Consider the following 19816-nt stretch of genomic DNA (forward strand, 5'->3'; position numbering starts at 1 on the left):
TTTCACTACGTTCGTCTCTATCATTTCTTTCCTGTTGAATATTGCCCTTGTGAAGCACTTTGTGACCTATGTCTGCGAAAAGCGCAATATAAGTACATTTTTTGAAGGAATGGCAAGAGATTCAGTCATATATGACCAAATTACATGTATGTACTGGCTTTGTAAACTAAAAAAACTCTTCCATTTCCGTGGCGTAGTTTTTGTGTCATGCCTCCCCCTCGCCAAAACCAAACCAAAACCCAAACCGTTTCCAGTATGTCAGAACGTGTCAGACGCAGACAATCTTCTGTTGTTACATGTGTGAAAGGGCAACTCCAAACCTCCAAACTCCTATGTCCAATGTTCATATGTGAAAACAGCTAAATCAAGACATAATATCTTCTTTGTTTAATTGGCACAAAAGCCAAAGTGTTAAAAAAGCGACGAGCTGCCAGGCAACCAGCGGACTCCAGTAAGTTCCTGCTTTCAGCCAAGAAACAGTCTGTGACATAACTTGTTAATTATTGAGCTTTAGAGGTGCAGGTAGGTGGAGCCAGGCTGGCTGTTTCCCCCTGCTCCCAGTCTCTGTGCTAAGCTAAGCTACAGGCTGCCCATGATAGCTTCACGGTTACATATGAGAGTGGTAACAAACTTCTCATCTTACTCTCGGTAAGACAGTAAAAAAGTACATTGGGCAAAATGTCACACTTTTTCTTTTTTAACATTTTCTTTACATGTTTAGCATTTCAGAGTATAATTTGTCATGTTGATTACCAGTGAAAATTTAACCAACCATGATTACAAATGTCAAATAACATGCACTTTTTTTCCATCTGTGTCTGAATCAAACACACATGCACGTATCTGGTGTGCTCATCATGATCATGGAAAATAAATCTGCTCTTGCTTTAATTCAGTCTTTTAAAAAGTAAGTTGAAACTTGCACATTAAGCCTGTGTGATCAGTATTGTTCCCATCCGCACAATCCACTTTTAAAACATCTACCAGCGCCACAACTGGTACTTCATTTTGCCTCTATCAGCAGGAAACACAAGGTCTATTTAACACACCTGGCAGGTAGAGGCACATATGCGTATTAGCACTGCGAGAGGTTTGGCCGTGGCTCGGTGTTGCTCTAGTGACAGATTGAGCACAGCGTGATTGATTAATATGATCTGCTGCGGACAATGCTTTCTGCCTGTGGGGCTGGCCTCTGGAAGGCTGCCATGTAAACCCAGGTGTGGGCACAGTTTACATACTGAGCCGCTCAATATCTCAAGCAATTAGCAGCTCGCAGAGCAGAGAGGGAACCAGCTAAGCATTTTGTTGTAATGCAGGACGCCGTGATTAAGAGCTCTATTAAAGGATGAGGGCTTCAAAAGTGGGTCAGGCCAGCCTATAAAGTGTGCAGGAGCACACTATTATCATCAGCATCGTTATGCAGCAGTGTAAAATGTACTGTAGTAGACTATAATAGAAGAACATTATTGTGTTGAATGAGCAGAGCTGAGTTTGGATGGCGAACACCAGTAAATTAACATACATTGATCCTTATAATCTCACGGATGGTCGCATCAAACTCCTCAGAGTTATTGAAGTCGACAGTGATGACATGCGGCCTGCCGATATACTGCTCTGCATACGGATGCTGAGAGGACACCTGAGGGAGGAAGAGATGAAATATATTTACTATCACAATATAACAGCCATTGAAGTCGAGATCTGTGCACTCACTGCATATTTATGTACTGTTATAGGTGCTGAGCAGCACAAGTGCATCTACCTTCCTGGAGGTGGGCTTCCCCCTGAAGAAGTCATGATTCAGAGAGCTGTGAGGCGGGTTAAACTTGGGTTGTAGGAAGATGCAGCCATTGGCTATGGCCTCCAAAGGGGCGGGGCCTTCGTAGGGGAAGCCAAACCCAATGAACAGCTTGACAGGAAAAAAAAAAAGGAGGATCATGAGTCTATATGTTGAGCGCTAATATCCAGGTCAAAACTCGCTAGACTTTAACAAAGCATTTCATTATGATTCAGAATTCGTGTATGCAAACATCTGAGCATTTTCCAAGCCCCTGACAGCCTCAGTGATGGTCCCACCTTGGCCTTTCTGAGGAGCTGCTGCAGCTCCTGCTGAGGCAGCAGACCGTGGTTCTTGACAAATGCGGGCACCTCTGGGGGGCGCTGCGTCTCATAGTACACCGTCCCGTGGATCTCCATGTAGCGATGCAGAATGGCCAGGAACTTTTCCTTTCCCTTTGAGACAAAGACACAAAATGAATCAAGGAAGGAAATGTAAAGTAAGTGCTTTATTATCGCATTAAAAAAAAAAAAAAAAAAAAAAAATTCAGTGCACAGAAAAAGTCTGAAATCCTATCCTATCTCAATTTAGTATGACATGTAGGATTTTTGGTGTTACAGAAACATGTTTTCCACCTATCTTATCTTAGGATAGAAATTTAGTTATTACACAACCTTAAGATAGGAATCTTGAGCTAGGATGGCATAGACCCCAGCCTAAATTTAATAAATGGCCAATGGCCATCTGTATGAAATCATCTTTGGGAAAAATTTATTTGACATTCGTTTTTAATTTGTCTCATGTGCCATGTGCCAACAAGAATGGGGCAGGGATTAAAACCTATACTGCAACCAGCCACCAGGTGGCTTCATTTTTGGGCAGCTGTCCATAGACTGTAAAAATAATGGAACTAGCTACCATGACATCACCCACTGGTTTGTGGACTCCCATTTTGAAGCCTTAAGTTTGGCATTTCAGCTGTCACCATCTTGTTTTTTTTGGAGCCAGAAGTGACCATATCTGGGTGAGAGGCTGGCACGGTGGAGGAGCGAGGGCTGGATCTGACTGAGAAAATGGGGACACTATTGGCAGACAGCCTGTCACACAAAGTGGCCCATCCCTAATTATGTATATCTTTAAGCGTTAATAAAATGCAAACAGGTTGGTTATATTAAAATGTGTCCCCTGTGAAGTTGTCATGAAGCTATAGAGACCAAAACTGTTTTTGTACCTGGCTGTAACAACACATTCTCACTCTGACCTCGTAACATATTAACCATTGGTCACGGACTTTCCACGTCCAGATACGATGTACAAGATACCCTGGGTGCGTTGGTTGTTGACATTCTGGGATGGCGTGTCAAGTTCTGCCTGTTACATGCATTGTGTTTTCAAAGGAAATGTACTGTTTACATACAGTATCTTTCAAAACAGAGGCACTACGTTGGTACAGCATTGCGAACAGATGTTTTTTTCCTTCAACAACAAACACACATTGTTAGGTTTGGGAAAAAAAAGAACAGGATTTGGTTTTATAATCTTTCGGGACGCTAACACTGCTCTCCCAGGTGAAAATCAGTGTTTGTTGGACCAACCCGCCCCACTTGGACTTTCGCCACCTTAACTTTTGTTCTTGTCCCGCGGAGCACTGTTAAAATATAGTGGTGACCAGCCAAGTATCATGCTGATGTTAAAGGACGACTTTTGTTATCAGTGTCTGACACTGCAAGTCACTGCCCAAGCATTGGACTTTCACGACTTTGGAGTGAACATAACATAACATACATAATACATAGTGTACATAAACATGTTTATATCTGCTGTAAAGTTGGGCATTTTAACACTGGTGTCTCTGGGGACTGACTGGGTTCTGCAGCCAGCCTCAAGTGGCCACACAAGGAACTGCAGTTTTTGGCACTTCAGTTTTGGCTTCCTTATTCAGTTCCGTAGGTTGCTGCTTGGAGCTGGCATATCATCCATCTTCATTGTACAGGCTATAGTTAGGATATTTTTCTGTAATGAGGCCCCTGTTGGTTAGTTTTAGCATTTGATTGCTCACTTTGTGTTTGGCATATATTTCCATGGTTGTCAAGACTGCTCCCCTTGATATATCAAATAATAATTTCACCTACAGTTTGGACATTTTATGTAGCATATTTGTTGAGCTATTAGTTTTCTTTTGTCACTTTGAAAACTCACAAATCAAAGTAAAGACCTCTAAAGCCTGTCAAATGCTGCCAATACTAATCCAGCCAAACATGAGCCATCTTTGAAACATTTGCTATTTGATTTAGTTCAAAGTTAAAGTCTGTTTTTATGAACTGATTACATTAACATGAACCAATCTGCCTCATTGGACTGCACAGACAGAATATCTGATGCCAGCTGTACTTTTATTTGCCCTTTCTTGTTTTACGTTGTAGTACATTTACTTTACACGCTGCAAAGTTTCTCCCCTTCAGCGCCAAAACCACTGCTACGGTTAAATGAGCTGAACAGATTCATCAGTATAACACAGAACTACTCTTGAAAGGAGAAAAGCCCAAAGGTGTTGAGGAGGGTGAGAGTATCACCTCAGCCTGAACAACAGTATTGGTTATTGGAAATGAGGCAGATCTAATGAGCTGAGTCTGCTCTTGTTAGCACTAACATCATTATCATCTTGGTAACTGCTAACTATCCGGTACCTGTGAAGTTATGAAGGACTTAAATCGATGCATATCTTCTGTGTTGCTCTGTGGGGACAAATTGTTTGAACCATTTCACTGACGTGAAGCTGAATTAGTTTATCTCAAAAAGCGTTTCATGGGGAATGTTATGAATTATTCACTTGTGTGATGTCTTCAAGGCATAAATCGTTTTTCATCTTGAGCCATTTTAATGTCTTCGATCAACATGCAGATGAAATCACACTTTCTTCCACTTGTAGAAACATTGCTCCCAAAATGTCTTGAAAATCAAACATTCTTGGATTCATTCATTCCTTAAAATGAATTACGTTTGTGATTAGCTTTTATATAGAAAAAGAAATTACGACAAAGCTTCTCCACTTCATTCAGTAATTTATCTAAATCTGTTTAAAGGGGATCTGTTATATTTTTATGTATTATGTGTCTTATATATAGTGTTACAGTGAAGGATGATTATATTAACCATAGACCAGACTGGCACGTACAAGTCCTTCTAGGCAATGCTGATCAAATATAGACCAATATTCTGTTGCTATATTGCCTATTTCTTACCTAAAATGCCTTCAGAAACATATTAAGTCCACTGTTTGGTTGTAATATGAAAATTTGTGTAAAAGCAGTGGGTGCCATACTGTTTCCTGTATTGTAAAAATGGAGCCTGAAAAAACGGATCAAATTGTAACACTTTCCAGAGACATATTTAATCTTACAGTTTAAGTGTAATTCTAAATTGTTTGTTACCTGTCGGCTGCCATATTGTTTCCTGAAGAGAACCTACCAAGCTCAAATAACATCACCCACTAGTGGGAACTTTTATTGGTCCAGTGCGGCACAGTGCATTATGGTAATTGTAGGTTTTGAGGAAAAGCAAATGCCACAACTCTTATCCTTTGTTTTCTCTGGTCAAATTGCACCACTTCCAAAGTGTGTGTGTCTTTCTACTAAATCGACAGCCCAGTTTTAGGAAGAGAGCATCTTTCCAGCGGTGAAATACTTTTTTAACTCCACTTTATGGTGTCAGCAATATTTCATCATGGTTAATTTAATCTGGTATCATTTGTTTCTATTTGATTATTTGATTTTACAGTTTGACCCTCCAGCTTTCCAACCCACTAACTGCTGCACCAGCTGCATATGACCATTCAACATCGCTAAAGATTAAAAAAATGAGGTAAATGTTTGTAAGAGCAATCCCTGAGAGCAAAAATCTCAAGCTTCAGACCATTCTGAATACTCTGTTTCCAATGTTTTTCTACTCTGGCTACAGTATGACCTCAAAGGGTGCCATATTTCTTTAGACATTCATCTTCTCCAGGCACGCTTCTGCAAGTGTTCACATTATGTAGCCTACACTGCTACATGTAGCTACATGCTAACGTCAGGGAAACATGTAATCTTGGTTGCTGATGTTGTTAATTTCTCCTCAATTTGGGATCATATTCCTGCTGGAACATTTTTATCAGTGATTTTTCATGGAAGAATATGCTGCTATTTTCAATGACAGCGCAGATACGCCGAGATACATTGGACCCAGAACCAGTCAGAGCAGACTGGGCTTTTTTAGGACGGGGGCTTTAAGAGACAGGTGCTAAATTGGAGCTTCTCAGACAGTTCTAGTACAGACACTATGAGAAAAAAAAGTGTTTTTGACTATTAAAGCATGTTCTAGTAAAAACCTACATACAAGTATGAACCTGAGAATGAGCAAAATAGGTCCTCTTTAAATGGTTTTATTTTATATGATGCTCCTCTGTGCGACTTTACAAAGTTTATACTTTAGTAATAAATCTGAATGATGTGAGATATTTTATATGTTTGAGGTTGCTGTGAACAAGTCTGATATTTTTGAATGTCTGTTTCCTGAGCTGAAATCCAAAAGTTAGGCTTTGATATATAAATTCCTGCCGAACACAACTGAAGTGGAAGATGAGGTCTGTTTTTTGGTATTCGTAGAATCGATAATGCCAGTGAAGAGCAGGTGTACTCACTTGAAGCTGTGTGGATCCATCAATGATGCATCATGGGATGATGAATACAGAATAGTGCAGGGTGAGAACAGAAGTATGAAGAGCAGGGAAGCGGAGCAGAGGGAGGCAGGCGTATAGAGAAAAAGACAAAATATGACATGAAGTATTAGTCATTTTTCCTCTCATAGGACCTTTACAGGCCCCAAATCTCTCATGTGAACCACAAAACCTTAAAAGGTGGAGGAAGAGACTGCTCAACGAGGAGGGATTCATTGTCTGGAGACACCCGGCACTGCCAGCTTTTACGCCGCAATCTGTCAGATGCACAAATGTTACATTGCAGCTCGAGTTGTTCTGAGAAACAGGGAATGTTATGTCGGTGTAGGAACAAAGCTGCAGTCAGTGAAGTGAACCAAACCTTGTGGGAGGCTGCAGCACACTTCAAAGTTACAGTAAGTACGAGAACCCTTGCCAGCAGCTCGAAGGGAAAATTTACTCTAAACAAAAATGATTGTTCTTCTACCATCACACTTCAGGCCAGATTCCTGGAGGAGAAACACGTTTGGAGGAAATGTAATATCTAGTGGGTGTTTCACAGTGCACAATGTGGAGGTTTGCTAAGCAAAGTGGGATTCAAAAGTTCTCCAAACTTTACACGTATCTGGATTTTATCCAACTCAAAGAAACTTAGAATGTGGCAATTATAACATTCAATCTGTTGGAGTCATTTGTCACGCGTAGGGGTGTAACGACTCCTCTAAATCACTTTGGGCCTCAAAATCAAGACAACTGTGGAGCTTTGAGGGGCGTAAACAAGAATTGTAATGGTTCCCTGCAGGCTCCGACTTGAGCTCTGTTTTAGTCTATATTTGTTTACATTCTGGCAAATGAACAGATTTAAAAGTATGCTGAATTACGTCTCTGCAAACTACCGACACGTTAATTTGTGTGTTTCACAGGTATCATATTTCTAAAGTGACATAGTTCTGATTATATGGATGGTTGATGGTGTGACAACTAGAGGCCTCCCAAGCTGCAGACCGCTGTTCGAGACCAACAAACCCAAAAAAAAAGGTGTTTTTTTTTTTTGGAGTCATTGCTTTATTTCCGGCTGCTTTTTAACCGCAAAACGTGAGGGCTTTTTAGTGACCCGTCACTGTGTTTCCACTAGGGATAGTGTTACAAAAAGTGTTTGTAACACTGTGATATTGCTGTGTTTCCTGCTGGGATAATACCACAAAAAAAGGTTGTTTTTTATCTAAACAGTGCTGCGTTTCCTGCCAGGATAGCGCAACAAAAAGCGCTTAGCTGGTAATAAGATATAAATCCCATGTATAGGGCTGTTTTGTGAGTGAACAAAATAAATTTCTGTACAGCATATAGACTGCAGAAGTTCAAATAGGGAGATGTTTCTAAATAAGGACAGATGACTATGACAAATAAACTTGGTCGGCCGATTAGTCACATCAGAAGATCTTTTTTTGTTGTTTTGGCCATTTTTCTGGCCTTAATATTTGGCATTACCCTGCACAATCTATAGGGTAGGCAGCATAATACAGTGCATTTGACTCCCCTCTATAGCCTATATTTCTGCATATTCCTGTATCATGATGTTGTTAAATATTATTTTTGGCCTACACAATTCATGTATTGTTTAAGAGGCTACAGTTACTATTCTACATATACATATGTTTTGTTTTTTTAAGGCGGCTATTGAAAAAAAATCTACCAGATCACGTCCATATTGCAATGAATTGTGGGCAGTTAAATCAGTGAAGGCTGCTTAGGTCTGCACCCCAAGTGGACTCACTGGAAGTCTGCAGAAGTCCACTTGAGGCCCCTTGTGGACTTGTTGGATTGTAAATTTTGACAGCACTGAGTACTCCCAGACTTCCTGGGAATGTGCCCGCAAAGTCTACAAGTCTGCAAGTCCGGACATTTGGATTTTTTATTTTTTATCAAGACATCGCTGCTTTTCCTGCCAGAGTATTTTCAGTCAAAACATGACTGTTTTTGTGCCAAAACCTATCCACACATCAATCACATCATTGTTGAAACGTATACAAACGGGAAGTTTCAGTGTATCCCCTACATAATTACGTACAAATGTAACGTATCAGTGGTTTGCAGAAATGTACAACGGCAACATTTATTCAGCCGATTGGGCTGCAAGTGAGCAATTAGCAGTGTTTGCAATGTACCCATGGATGTACAGACAACTATAATGGGATCACTTTGATACTGAAGAAAACTGAAAATCTAGTCATGCAGTTATAAGAAGCATCTTTTTCTAGGATTTCCGAGAAGATTTATAGATTTGTATTGGTGATGGACATGAAATAATTCCACCCTCTGGAGGTGTAAATCACACTAAATCTGACAAAAAGTGTTCATGTTTAGATTTGGCCTGAAATTCTGAAATTCACCTCATGTAGCATCTCTGCATGGTGAGGAATTACACAATATCACACATGCACAGGGCATCTTGCGAGAGGAATTGGACACGCTACCTCTTGAAAAGCTTTTATGGCTCATTTCAGAGGCTCACCCCGTTCTACTGAGAGGTGGTAAGAGCACATCTTCACAAGAGCCATTAGAGTCACATGAAACCATTCAAGAGGTTGTAGGAAGCCTCTCACATGTGTTGTGAAATGTCCTGTTGCGCCTCTATAACAGATTGACACCTATTTATAATCAGCCTGTTTGAACCCATAGTTACACAAGATGGCATCAGACTGAACAGGATCATGGAGGGTTCCTCATGGAGAGAAATTATATTCTAGAAATATGTCTTGCATGATCGACAAATGAGAAATAAGATTTATAAATGTGTACAATGATTGTGCATAAGTTTGGATACTCACAAATGTGTGTTCCAACCTGGACATAACTAACCTAAATAAATATTAATATTTTACGTACAGGTTTCTTTACAGATTCTTTTCACGGTCTCCAGCTACACATAATTCACAAATGCATGCTGCATTTAAAGGCAGGGTCTGGAGGATTTTCCAGTTGCTGTTTGTAAACACACATTCAAATTTGGCCCCTCCTATCAGGCTCAACTCTCCCGGGTGTACGGAGCCCGGAGGTACGGAAGAAGGCTTCACAGAAGAGGTTCAGGCAAGGCTCGTGCTGGTGCACACTCGGACACGCTCGGGCACGGCACCTGCGCTCTCTCATTGGCTGGGGAAATCTCCGCCCAGAAGCGGTCCAAGCTCACAAAAACATCAAAATACAGTTAAAGGGCAGGAGCTCTGCAAACAGAGTCACCACCACACATGAGTAGAAGCCCATAGGTGATGATTAAGCAGGATTTCATTTGTATATGTCTATATTTTGTTTTGTTTGAAAATCCTCCAAGATCCTACTTTTAAGTGCTGGTGGATAACTGGGACATCTGGGCTTTCAATTTCAAAGTGGGAAAGATAACCTCGGTGTGTAAAGACCATCCACTCTAGCATCAACCTTTTTGCCTGGACTAGATCCACCATCCACTGCCGAGCAGTAACTTATAAGAACAATAAATTTATATTTATTTTTAGGGTTTTTAGGGTTATTTATAGGGTTCATGGTGACATGGTTGGGTTTAGGTAACAAAAGCATTTGGTTAGGTTTAGGAAAAAAGAACAGGGTTTGGCTTTATAATCTTATGGGACACGAACACTGCTCTCTTGGATGAAAAGTCTATGTTTGTTGGACCCATCCACCACACACTCAGACTTTTGCCACCTTAACTTTCATTCTTGTCCTGACATGTTTCCCCCTGACGCCACCGGGGACCATTAAATCACAACAGCAAACAGCCGCTTATCAAAGCAACATTAAAGGACGCCTTTTTTCGCTGGTTTCTGACATTGCAAGTCAATGCCCAAGCGCCGGATTAAGACGACTCTGGGGTGAGACCGGGCTCTTTTCCACCAGCACTTAGGTCCTGTTTACATGACAATGATTTCAACCAAAAACAGCAAACTTTAGTTGCATTTTGGCCGATCGTTTACACGACAGCGGCGTTTTGGGTGCCTGAAAAAGCAACATTTTGAAAACGGGTTCCACTCACTCCTACGAGTGCACTCTTTTGGAAACAGCACCGTCTCCATTGTCATGTTAACTTGCAATATGCAGTTACTCTGAACATGGAGACTTTTTGCACATTGCGCATTACGGTTCCAGTTACTAGGCATGCGTGAGAAAGTCAACCATCACAACAACAATGGTGGACCCCCGAGCTCTGTTTGTGCTGCTCACCCTATTGAATTTATCAACGCTTCTCCAGCGTCTAGATTTACAAATGTTCCTGCGGTTGCCATTTTGTTTGTTTATACATTGCTTCTCTGTAGAAGGAAGTGCATGTGTGCAGGCATGTGTTGTTTCATTACAAAGTCACACTGCCAAATGCTGGCCTGGCATGAATACTACAGCGTTTTTGGTCATTTTTGCAGATCTGTGTGCACGACGATTGTTATCAAAACGATGGCGTCTGAACGTGGAACTTTTTTCAAAACGAAAATGAGAGCGGATCGTTTTCCTGTAAACATGGTCTTAAACGCTGTATGCAACTGTGAATCTGTGTGGATCTGGAGACTGTGAAGAGTGTGGATTGTGTGATGGCCAAGGCCACACAAAGTGAAAGCCTGAAGTGGTAATATTGTTCACACACTCACCTCACCATTTTGTTAAGTACATTGGTTAGTTTTATTTGCAGGCAACCACAACTCAAACAGTTCAGATCCAAATTTTAACCCACACCACACAGTTTTTGTCCTCTGTCCTTCTCTGTTTGAGTTACTGTGCTGGTTGGAGGTCATTTCCTGGAGAAGCACAATGTGTGGCCAAGGACAGTGAGCTGCTAAATCCTGTGGGCTGTGGCCAACTCATCAGACAAAACCATCTACTGTTATGTCAGAGGAGGTATTTGGGTTAACTTAGTTTTTCCTTTGTATTAGTTCTAGTTAAACATTGTTAAACTCATATTTCATTTTGTTGGGTCAGTTTGCTCAGTTAACACCTTGTTTTGTTGCTGTTGTTTTGAGTATAGTTCTGTTTTGTTGACCTCTTTTATGAGCCTAGTTATTAAGCTATTAGTTTGTGTTGTTTTTGCATTTCTGGGGTAAATAAAAACCCTATATTTTCCCCAACTAACTCCTGTTTTCCTCATCACACAGTTGAAAGACACATTTATTAAGTACCCAAACACACAAATCATTGTGCACACTTCATTTGTAGATAATATGAAACACATTTGTGACAGTTTTGAGTTCAATTTCTCTCCACAGTTCTCTGTCTCTTGACTCTGTGTGCCCTTTAAATCTACTTGTAATTCTCCATCTCAGAGCCACAGAGTGAAAGTGTTGTTTTAAAGGAAACAAAAAAGATTAAAGATCAGAAGTTCCTCAGTCCGTATCTTAGAATCTGAACTGTTTCCTTAATCTCAGAAATTAGACGCACGCTGATTATTTACTGAAAGTTTTTGCAGGGGTTATTCTGTGATACTGACCTTCCACATACTGGCTTCTTTGCCGTACACAACAGCCATATTGTTAACCTTGTTCCGCTGAATGTTCAGTCGTTCCGTCTCATTCAGTTCCTCCGCCACAAAACCCATAAAAGAGTTATCTGGAGTGTGGGCTGCCAAGGACAAACAAAGCAATTGGCAACACAACGTTACAAGTCCAATTTCATGTCTCACAAAAAAAGTGATTAGACTAAAAGGAGCTGCTGTGGAGATGTAGACTGCTGTGCATGTAAAGAATGCATAACAAAAGAAGAACAGTGGTTTTGTTATGGGTTATTATTGTATTTATTTGTAAGATGATGCCACTGCTAACTCCATCAGCTAAAGAAACGGTGGACTGTATTTGCATTCAAATCACCAGCGTGGCTGACTCCACTGCATACTAACAATAAGGTGAAGCAATTTTACAAGAGCGACACTTTCCTCTCTGTCATCTTTGCTGTTGTTTTAACCTTCAAAGAGTTTTGGATTGCCGCTTTAATGTGCCACAGCTTACAACTTTCAGGACACAGCACAACACAATGAATATTGGCGCGCACAAAGGAAATCTACGACAGCAGGGAGATGTCAAGTGGGAAGGAAAAAGGAACAGTATTTTCAGTCAATTTTCAAAGCCGAGATGAAAGCTGACATCTTTCACAGTGTCGGGCTTTGTGATAACGGCAAGTATTTTGCTGATTGTCACTGAGTTAATTGGAGACTGCACAAACGGTTTCCTCTGTCACCAATTTCACCAAATGTGCCGTGAATGCTTCTGTGTGTGTGAGTATTGTAGTGTGTGTATGGCTGGCGGTGCTCGGTTCGCAGCAGGTGGCTTCAGGCATCTGTTCGGGCACAGCTGCTCTGAGAGAGTTCTCTGACCTGTTTGTGGCCCAAAGCCTGGGCAGTTACAGTCTGAGGACTTTCTAAACTCCCACAATCTGCTCCCACTCTCGGTCACATAAACACAGACGAACACGAATCAAAACACTTCATGTTTTTGATCTCTTCTGTGAGCGTTTATTCAGACCATTTCCCATATGCAGATGAAGAACCTCAGTGAGTGTTAGAGAAATGAAAGCCCACATACGGAACATGGTCATGTACTGCTGGCCGTGGAGGTTCCAGTAACCCCAGTTGGTCCTGTAGCCGTGCAGAGTGGCGTACTCCTCGTGGTTGTAAGCAGGCTCCGTGCCGAAGGTGTCAATCACTCGGATGTGGCACCTGGGACGAAATAAGAAATAGGCTGAGCTAAAATTAGATCAAAGTTATCTCCTGCTTTCAAATAATAAAGTCTCCCACTGATTTAGTGGGACAAACAAAAGCGATAAAGTGGAAAATAATTCCACCCTGCTTGGTTTATTTCACCTAATGCAGCACATGTATGCAGAATCTGTCAACAGCACGACGGAAAATATCTTCCTCATTTTGAGCTACGGGAGTTCATCTCAGCACCATCACTGTCTTGTTGTCAGAGTGTTGGTTTGTAAAGCTGTCAGTGGTGATGGATATCCACGTCCCCTGCCAGCCCGCCGCCACTGAGCAGAGCTTACACGGACCTCAAGGTGAGATGTGTGAGGTTTAAATCACAGCCTTGTTTCACAGCCACAGGGCCCTCTGCTGGCCCAGGTCACGACACGGGCTGGACAAGCCTGAGATGAATATGAGTCAAGCGCTTGGACCAATACTCATCTCCGAAGTACATTTTAAGGAGATGCCAAACACTCTTGCCATGAGTGAGTCGGAAAATGATTAAAATTCTCTCTGATAACTTGAAGGCAACTAGTCAACAGGGAGTCGATTACACTCCTCATCAGCACTAAAACATCTTTAAATATGTTGTCCTCCCAGATCAAACTCAAACAAATAACCCACGGAGGAACAGAGGAGACATTATGTGTTAAGTTTACAGCGAGAGAAGAAGAAAATTACATCAGCACTTTATCAGCAGTGAATTTTCACACTGGTTAGTCAAAAAAAAATCGATTGATGTAATCCAATCTGAGATTCATCAATGCCACGCATCGCTAATCAGTGTCAGGCCAGGAGGGTAAATTAAGTATCGGTCTCTCGCTCTGTGACAGCTGAGGAGCGCTGGTCGATCAGCTGACCTTGGATTGAGGATTTCATGGCTGCTCTGCCAGGTTTGAGAGAATTTAAAACGCAGGAGAATCAGGGTGAAATATTGTGAGATGTTTCTCTCTACAGTTCAAATCTCTCTCTCTCTCCAAGAGGTGACACAAAGGAGATTAAGCTTATGGCCCACTGATGTAACCATTGCACAGGGTATCTGCAGGTATCAGACACTTCAATGTAATTCTTTTTCAGACCCCTTCAAAATATATTTTTAGTATTTTATTATTACTTACCGTAAAACTTCAATTAAATTATTTGTTAGAATCACTGAAATCAACAGACCTATACTTGGGACAGGCCTTTAATTTCTTTCACACAAAATTGTTGCTTGGCAAAGATCAGGAAATGCAATGAAACTGTTTATTTAATCCAGTATGAATATTACTTGCTTAGAGATTGAGCTTCAACTAGCATATTAATTATGAATCATTCATTTGATCTAGCTCCAACAGGCAGGGCATCAGAGAAAGAGTTAGGGCTCTTGAGGATTACGGCACCCAGCACCCAGCATACCGACACAACACCACTTTATCCTGTTAAAACAATACTCGCAACTTGGATTCATTTTTATTAAAGTCCCTTTTGAATCTGTGGATGTGAGGACCCTAATGGACTAAAGGAATATGAATAACTTACAGGGTAATCGGGGACTGGACACATAATTTGAGGTAGCCAACAACCCGATTTTGTACATCCAAAAAAAATGAACTACTTGGTAACCAGACCAGGTGTGTAATTGACTCTTTGCTAAGTCCCGCCCCTGGACACAGACTGGCCAAACATAACGTAGCATCAGGCCGGCTCAGACCAGGGTCCGCTGACAGCAACACAGCTGTGCTCCATCATTTCAGATTTCCTTCATTTTCAGGCTGGTTTTGTGGATTTGGAGCTAAATGTTGTGCCTGGGGCACGTCGTGTATTAATGATACTCGTTACCTGGAGAGGTTGGAAAAAGATATACGTTTCTCCCCTGTTCCAAAACCAAAATCAAACCCTGAAAAGTGTAGGGTTAGCTAGCTAGCTACTGAAGATATAGCCTACTGAATGTATACACATGCTGCTTTTGCTTTGTAATGATTATAGCAGTGAAACAAAGACCGAGCCTGCTGTACAGGAACCAGTGAAGGGAAGCAGGGAAACTTTGCTGATATTCAACCAGCTGTGTGTCATCACAGTGTGTGCAGATGAATGTTGACTTGCCCTGGAGATCCCTGGATGGGGGTGAAGCCAAACACCGTTCATCTGCACACACTGCGATGCCACACAGCTGGTTGAATATCAGCAAAGTTTCCCTTTATATTCATTGTCTTGTGTGGCGATCAGCAGTGATGTGGTGGTTCACTTTTACACTGTGATCTGTAGCCTATAGTTCGGCTTTAGCTTCTAACTATCTTTGTCTTTTTAACCTGTTGTTGCTGCTGAGTCAGTCTGACATCCTGGATATATCCTTCAAACACAGACTGTAGACCCCTCCCAACTCCAACAGGGGGTGACATGTATGGGAACTGCCCATTGGTCTGACAACCCATTGGTTCGACTTCCCATTGTTCCGACCATATTAAACCCATTGTTCCAAAGTCTGTTCCGAAATCATCATGATGCCCTGTGGTTAAGGTCTGGTTAGGTTTAGGCACAAAAACCACTTGGTTAGGGTCAGGAAAAGATCATGGTGTGGGTTAAAATGAAAAAGAAAGTGACAAACACATAAGCCGTGAGCCTGCTCCGCCTCAAGCCTTTCCCAGCTGACCCAGAGCCGGTCGTGGCGCACCATACGCCCACCGCAAGCCGTTCAGCACCGCGGACAGTCGGACTAATGGGATGTCGAACCAATGGGCTGTTGGACCAATGACATGGACCCGACATGTATTATGAAGGGGTCACAGACAATGCAGTGTGTTTTTCAGTGAGCTCAGCATTTACCGCCACTGTTCATCAAAGATTTATCCACAGAACAAGACAAGCGGTCATTTTGCGCATTTCTGGACAGTGGCTCAGTTTGAAATATTCCAGTGAGTCATGGAACAGTCAGGAGCAGCCACAGTGAGCTGTTGGATAAAGAGCTGCAGGCGACAGGTTGCACACCTCTAACTAAGCGAAGTAACCAGCTCCTTTCACTGTGACTGGTGTCCGCAGACTCTGTGCCCTGTGCAGCGTAAAATCAGATTACGGTTGCTCACAGAATGGAAAAAGGCCAATTGTCGGCTGACTTCTTTATTAAAACAACAATAGGTTGTTTTTCTGCCCCCAGAACTCTGTGACCTGTAGTATTGAACTGCACTTTCCATTACCGCCAGTAACTACAAGTGTTGCCAAATCAAGCAGGATTGTAATCTTTAAGATTGCTTCTTTCATGAATGTCGCTTCTCCTCCTGCATTTAAAGTACAATGTGGAATAAAAACAAGCTACAATACAGCAGCACAATATAATCTAAATTATATTACGTACTTTAACACTGCTATAACTTGTTTCCTTTTAGTCTTTTCCCTTTCATAAATATATTTTCCTCCCAGAGTTGCATTAAACGCTGTTTGCTTTCCTTTGTTTGGATAAAAAATAGAGGATTTGCTCCTACACTGTGACTGCTCCAGTGCTGCCCGACTGGAACAAAAAGACCAAACATTGCATTTACAGAAAGAAAAGAGCTTGGAGCCGCTCAGAATTATGGATTGTTTGTTTTAGCATTTACAAATACATGAGCTGTGTTTTACTGTAGTGCATAAGTATGCACATGTGCATGGGCCAACTCATTCATTTTAAGTAAACAATCTACTCCAACTTTCCTACAGTATGAGATGCAAATAAAGAGTGGAGATTGTGTTGAAGCCTGCACCTGGGTGACTGATCACTGTGTAAAGAGGAGGCCCAATTAGATCCCCCCGGAGAGAGAATTTTTTGCTGATGCACAGTGAAGTTACCGGCCCAGTGTCTACCAGCCTGTAACACCGGCCAGTCAATAAGCCAATAGTGAAGTATTTCATCAGAAAGGCAATTACTGGTAACAAAAGTGGATGCAACAAACAAACAAACACTGCACTTTGAGCTAGGTAAACAAAAAAGATACATAGAAAAAGAGCAAAAGACTGACTTGTGCTTCCTCAGTGACAGACCCATGTGCTGCTTCATCTGCTGCAAGCCGTGGTAGTCTGTGTAGATGAGGTCAAAGGGCAGAGGTCCTGTCAGAGGGCAGCTGCCTCTTCCTGGAGGGACCCCCAAAAACCTGCAGACAGGGCAGGTGCAATTTTAGTGAGCCAAAGAGTGTGCACAGTAGCATACAAACAGTCACTGCAAACATGTAGGAGAGATGAAGAACACAAAAGTAGAGGGGGAAAACAGAAAGAGAAAAGATGTCAGACACTAATAAAAGATCAGGTGATGCTCAAGATATGTGTTAATGGCTGCTTGTACGATTTGAGTTTGGTCGGCAGACATACAGAGACAGAGAGTTGAAGACAGGAGGAATCAAAGAGCCCAGTTGCGTCGTGAAGCGTGCCAGTGTTCTCAGCGAGACGGCTGAGCCATTCATCTGAACAATACAGAATTCAGCGCTACCAGGCAGCGATATCTCGCAACGGGGGAGTCGCCCCAATTTGTCTTCACAACTTGTTCCAACTCACACCTGAAAACACACATATTATCTGAGACCATGCAGCATGTTCATTTAACCACACGTCTGACAGATGCGGAGGGGTGGCTGCTTTCAAGCATTATTTGTGCTGAATCCGCCTTTGTCGGGACGCCATCCGAGCACTTGCTGCATAAATGTAGGCTGCGAGAGTGCTACAATAGTGCCTTTTCATTGCTTTTCTTCTTTCTGCATTGTTAGCTTTCTCACCAGAGTTTCTGTTAGCCATCCGAGCTGCACAGCTTTGGGTGACAATGTCAATCCACTACTTTGGACCAGACTGAAATATCTTAGCTGTTATGTGACTGCCATCAAATCCAGTACAAACATTCACGGGATGAATCCTGCTGACTCTGATGATCCTCTGTTTTTTTCTCTCGTGCCACCATGAGGTTGACATTTTCGCTTTTCATTGAAATATCTCAACAACTGTTGGTGTTAGATTTGGTGCACACATTCATGTCCCCCAGAGAATGCAAAGTAATAACTACATCCTCAGACTCTTTACCTAGCACCACCATCAGACCATTATTCTGTTTGTCCAGTACTTACTACTGGACTTTTGAAATGTTGTTGGACTGAATGGATCAAATCCTGATAGAGAAATGAGTCATTTCACAGGGGATGTGATGCTTAACACAAAGGAATCCACTGATTTACAGAAGTTCTCACATCATATTTGTCCTTGTATTCCATGTTAATTGCACACTGTGGTTGTTATTCATTTGTTCTGTATGACAGCTGTATATATCTGTTTGCCTTGTTGTAACAGTGGTTGATGCTGCCCTCTTGGCCAGGTCACTCTTGACAAAGAGATTTTTAATCCCAATGAGGCTTTTACCTGGTTAAATAAAAGATATATATAAGTCTCTTTCACAATGTAAATCTCTTGGGCCACATGGCATCACGTGATTGACTCGAAAGTTGTAATTCCACAGTCAGGCCACTACTCAGCCAACATTTGTTTGTGGGGCCCATTGTAAATGAGCTAAAAAATGGGCCCTTCATGGTATTGTCCAAATGTTCTATCACGGTCCTATGCCAATTACCCACATGGGTGGTTTTACCCAAGTGAGCCCAAGATAAGATGTTCATTTTGGGCCCATATCCACTTGGTACCCAGGTATCTGTAGCATAACCCATGCGAGGCCCACTTAGGGCCGTAATATACTTGCTGCAAACAACGTGAACGCGACAGCATCATGGCTGCCATGTGTGATCTGCGTTCGTTCGATGTGTCGGCCGCACATCTCACGGGGTACCATGACACGTGCGCAAAATGCAATATTGACACTACCGCTAGAGGTGCTCGTGCGAATGAACACGGTGACCGTGAGATCAGACCAGACAGAGTCGCTTTTGGTGCAATGGTGGAAACTTTTGAAGAGAGGCTGACAGACCTGGTGTGGAACTACTCGCATCTCTGTGATGTTTCCACGCCGTTACCTAGTGACATAGTTCTTCTTCCTCATCAAGCATATCAAGGGCATCCATGTTTGTTTACAACACCCGGCATGCCCTACCCGATTTCCGGGTTATATTTATGTTGTCTGCCCCAAGTGGAGACCGCCAGTATTGTGTGTTTTGGCTGCGTAGTGCTGCAGCAAGTATATAGACAGACACGGCACATTGTGAACGCGTACGTTCGATCAAGTGGCAAGTCTATTACGGCCCTTAGGTAAACACACCCATGTGGACAATTGGTATGGGGTCATTATGGAAACCTTGGACAATCCCATATAGGGCCCATTTTTCAGCTCATTTGCTAACCACATGGGGCCCACACACAAATGGTAGCTGGGTATGTCAAATAAGGCTGCAACTAATGATTATTTTCATTGTTTATTAATCTGTGAATCATCTCCTCAATTAACTGATTAGTTGTAAAAATGTAAAAAAAACAATGTTGATCAGCGTTTCCCAAAGATACTGTCATAGAGGGGTAAAGGCCAACCTGATCTCACAGAAATACATGAAATGACCACGACCTCTTAACACCGCATTCCGTGGTGGCAGCACGTAATGGGTTGAAATCACGTGCTGCCACCACGAAAACAATGCCAATGTAAAGTCAATTAGGATCCTCTCCCGTGGTGGACACACGGATTTCCTGATTCAATCACGTCACT

At 42.0% G+C, this 19816-nt stretch overlaps 1 protein-coding gene across 1 annotated transcript in view; it reads right to left on the reverse strand.

The window, feature by feature from the left end:
* Nucleotides 1-19816, reverse strand: part of mgat5b (alpha-1,6-mannosylglycoprotein 6-beta-N-acetylglucosaminyltransferase B) — a 110205-nt gene that overhangs the window by 15450 nt on the left and 74939 nt on the right. Inside the window, exons 11-17 of the mRNA XM_078161382.1 lie at nt 17151-17282; nt 13019-13152; nt 11928-12062; nt 9604-9608; nt 2077-2232; nt 1763-1909; nt 1523-1639 (exon numbers count right to left, since the gene is read on the reverse strand). Coding sequence (XP_078017508.1) covers nt 1523-1639; nt 1763-1909; nt 2077-2232; nt 9604-9608; nt 11928-12062; nt 13019-13152; nt 17151-17282 — 826 coding nt within the window. The remainder of the gene's footprint in view (nt 1-1522; nt 1640-1762; nt 1910-2076; nt 2233-9603; nt 9609-11927; nt 12063-13018; nt 13153-17150; nt 17283-19816) is intronic.

Source organism: Epinephelus lanceolatus, chromosome 18 (assembly GCF_041903045.1).
Source record: "Epinephelus lanceolatus isolate andai-2023 chromosome 18, ASM4190304v1, whole genome shotgun sequence".
In the NCBI taxonomy this organism is placed as follows: Eukaryota; Metazoa; Chordata; class Actinopteri; order Perciformes; family Serranidae; genus Epinephelus; species Epinephelus lanceolatus.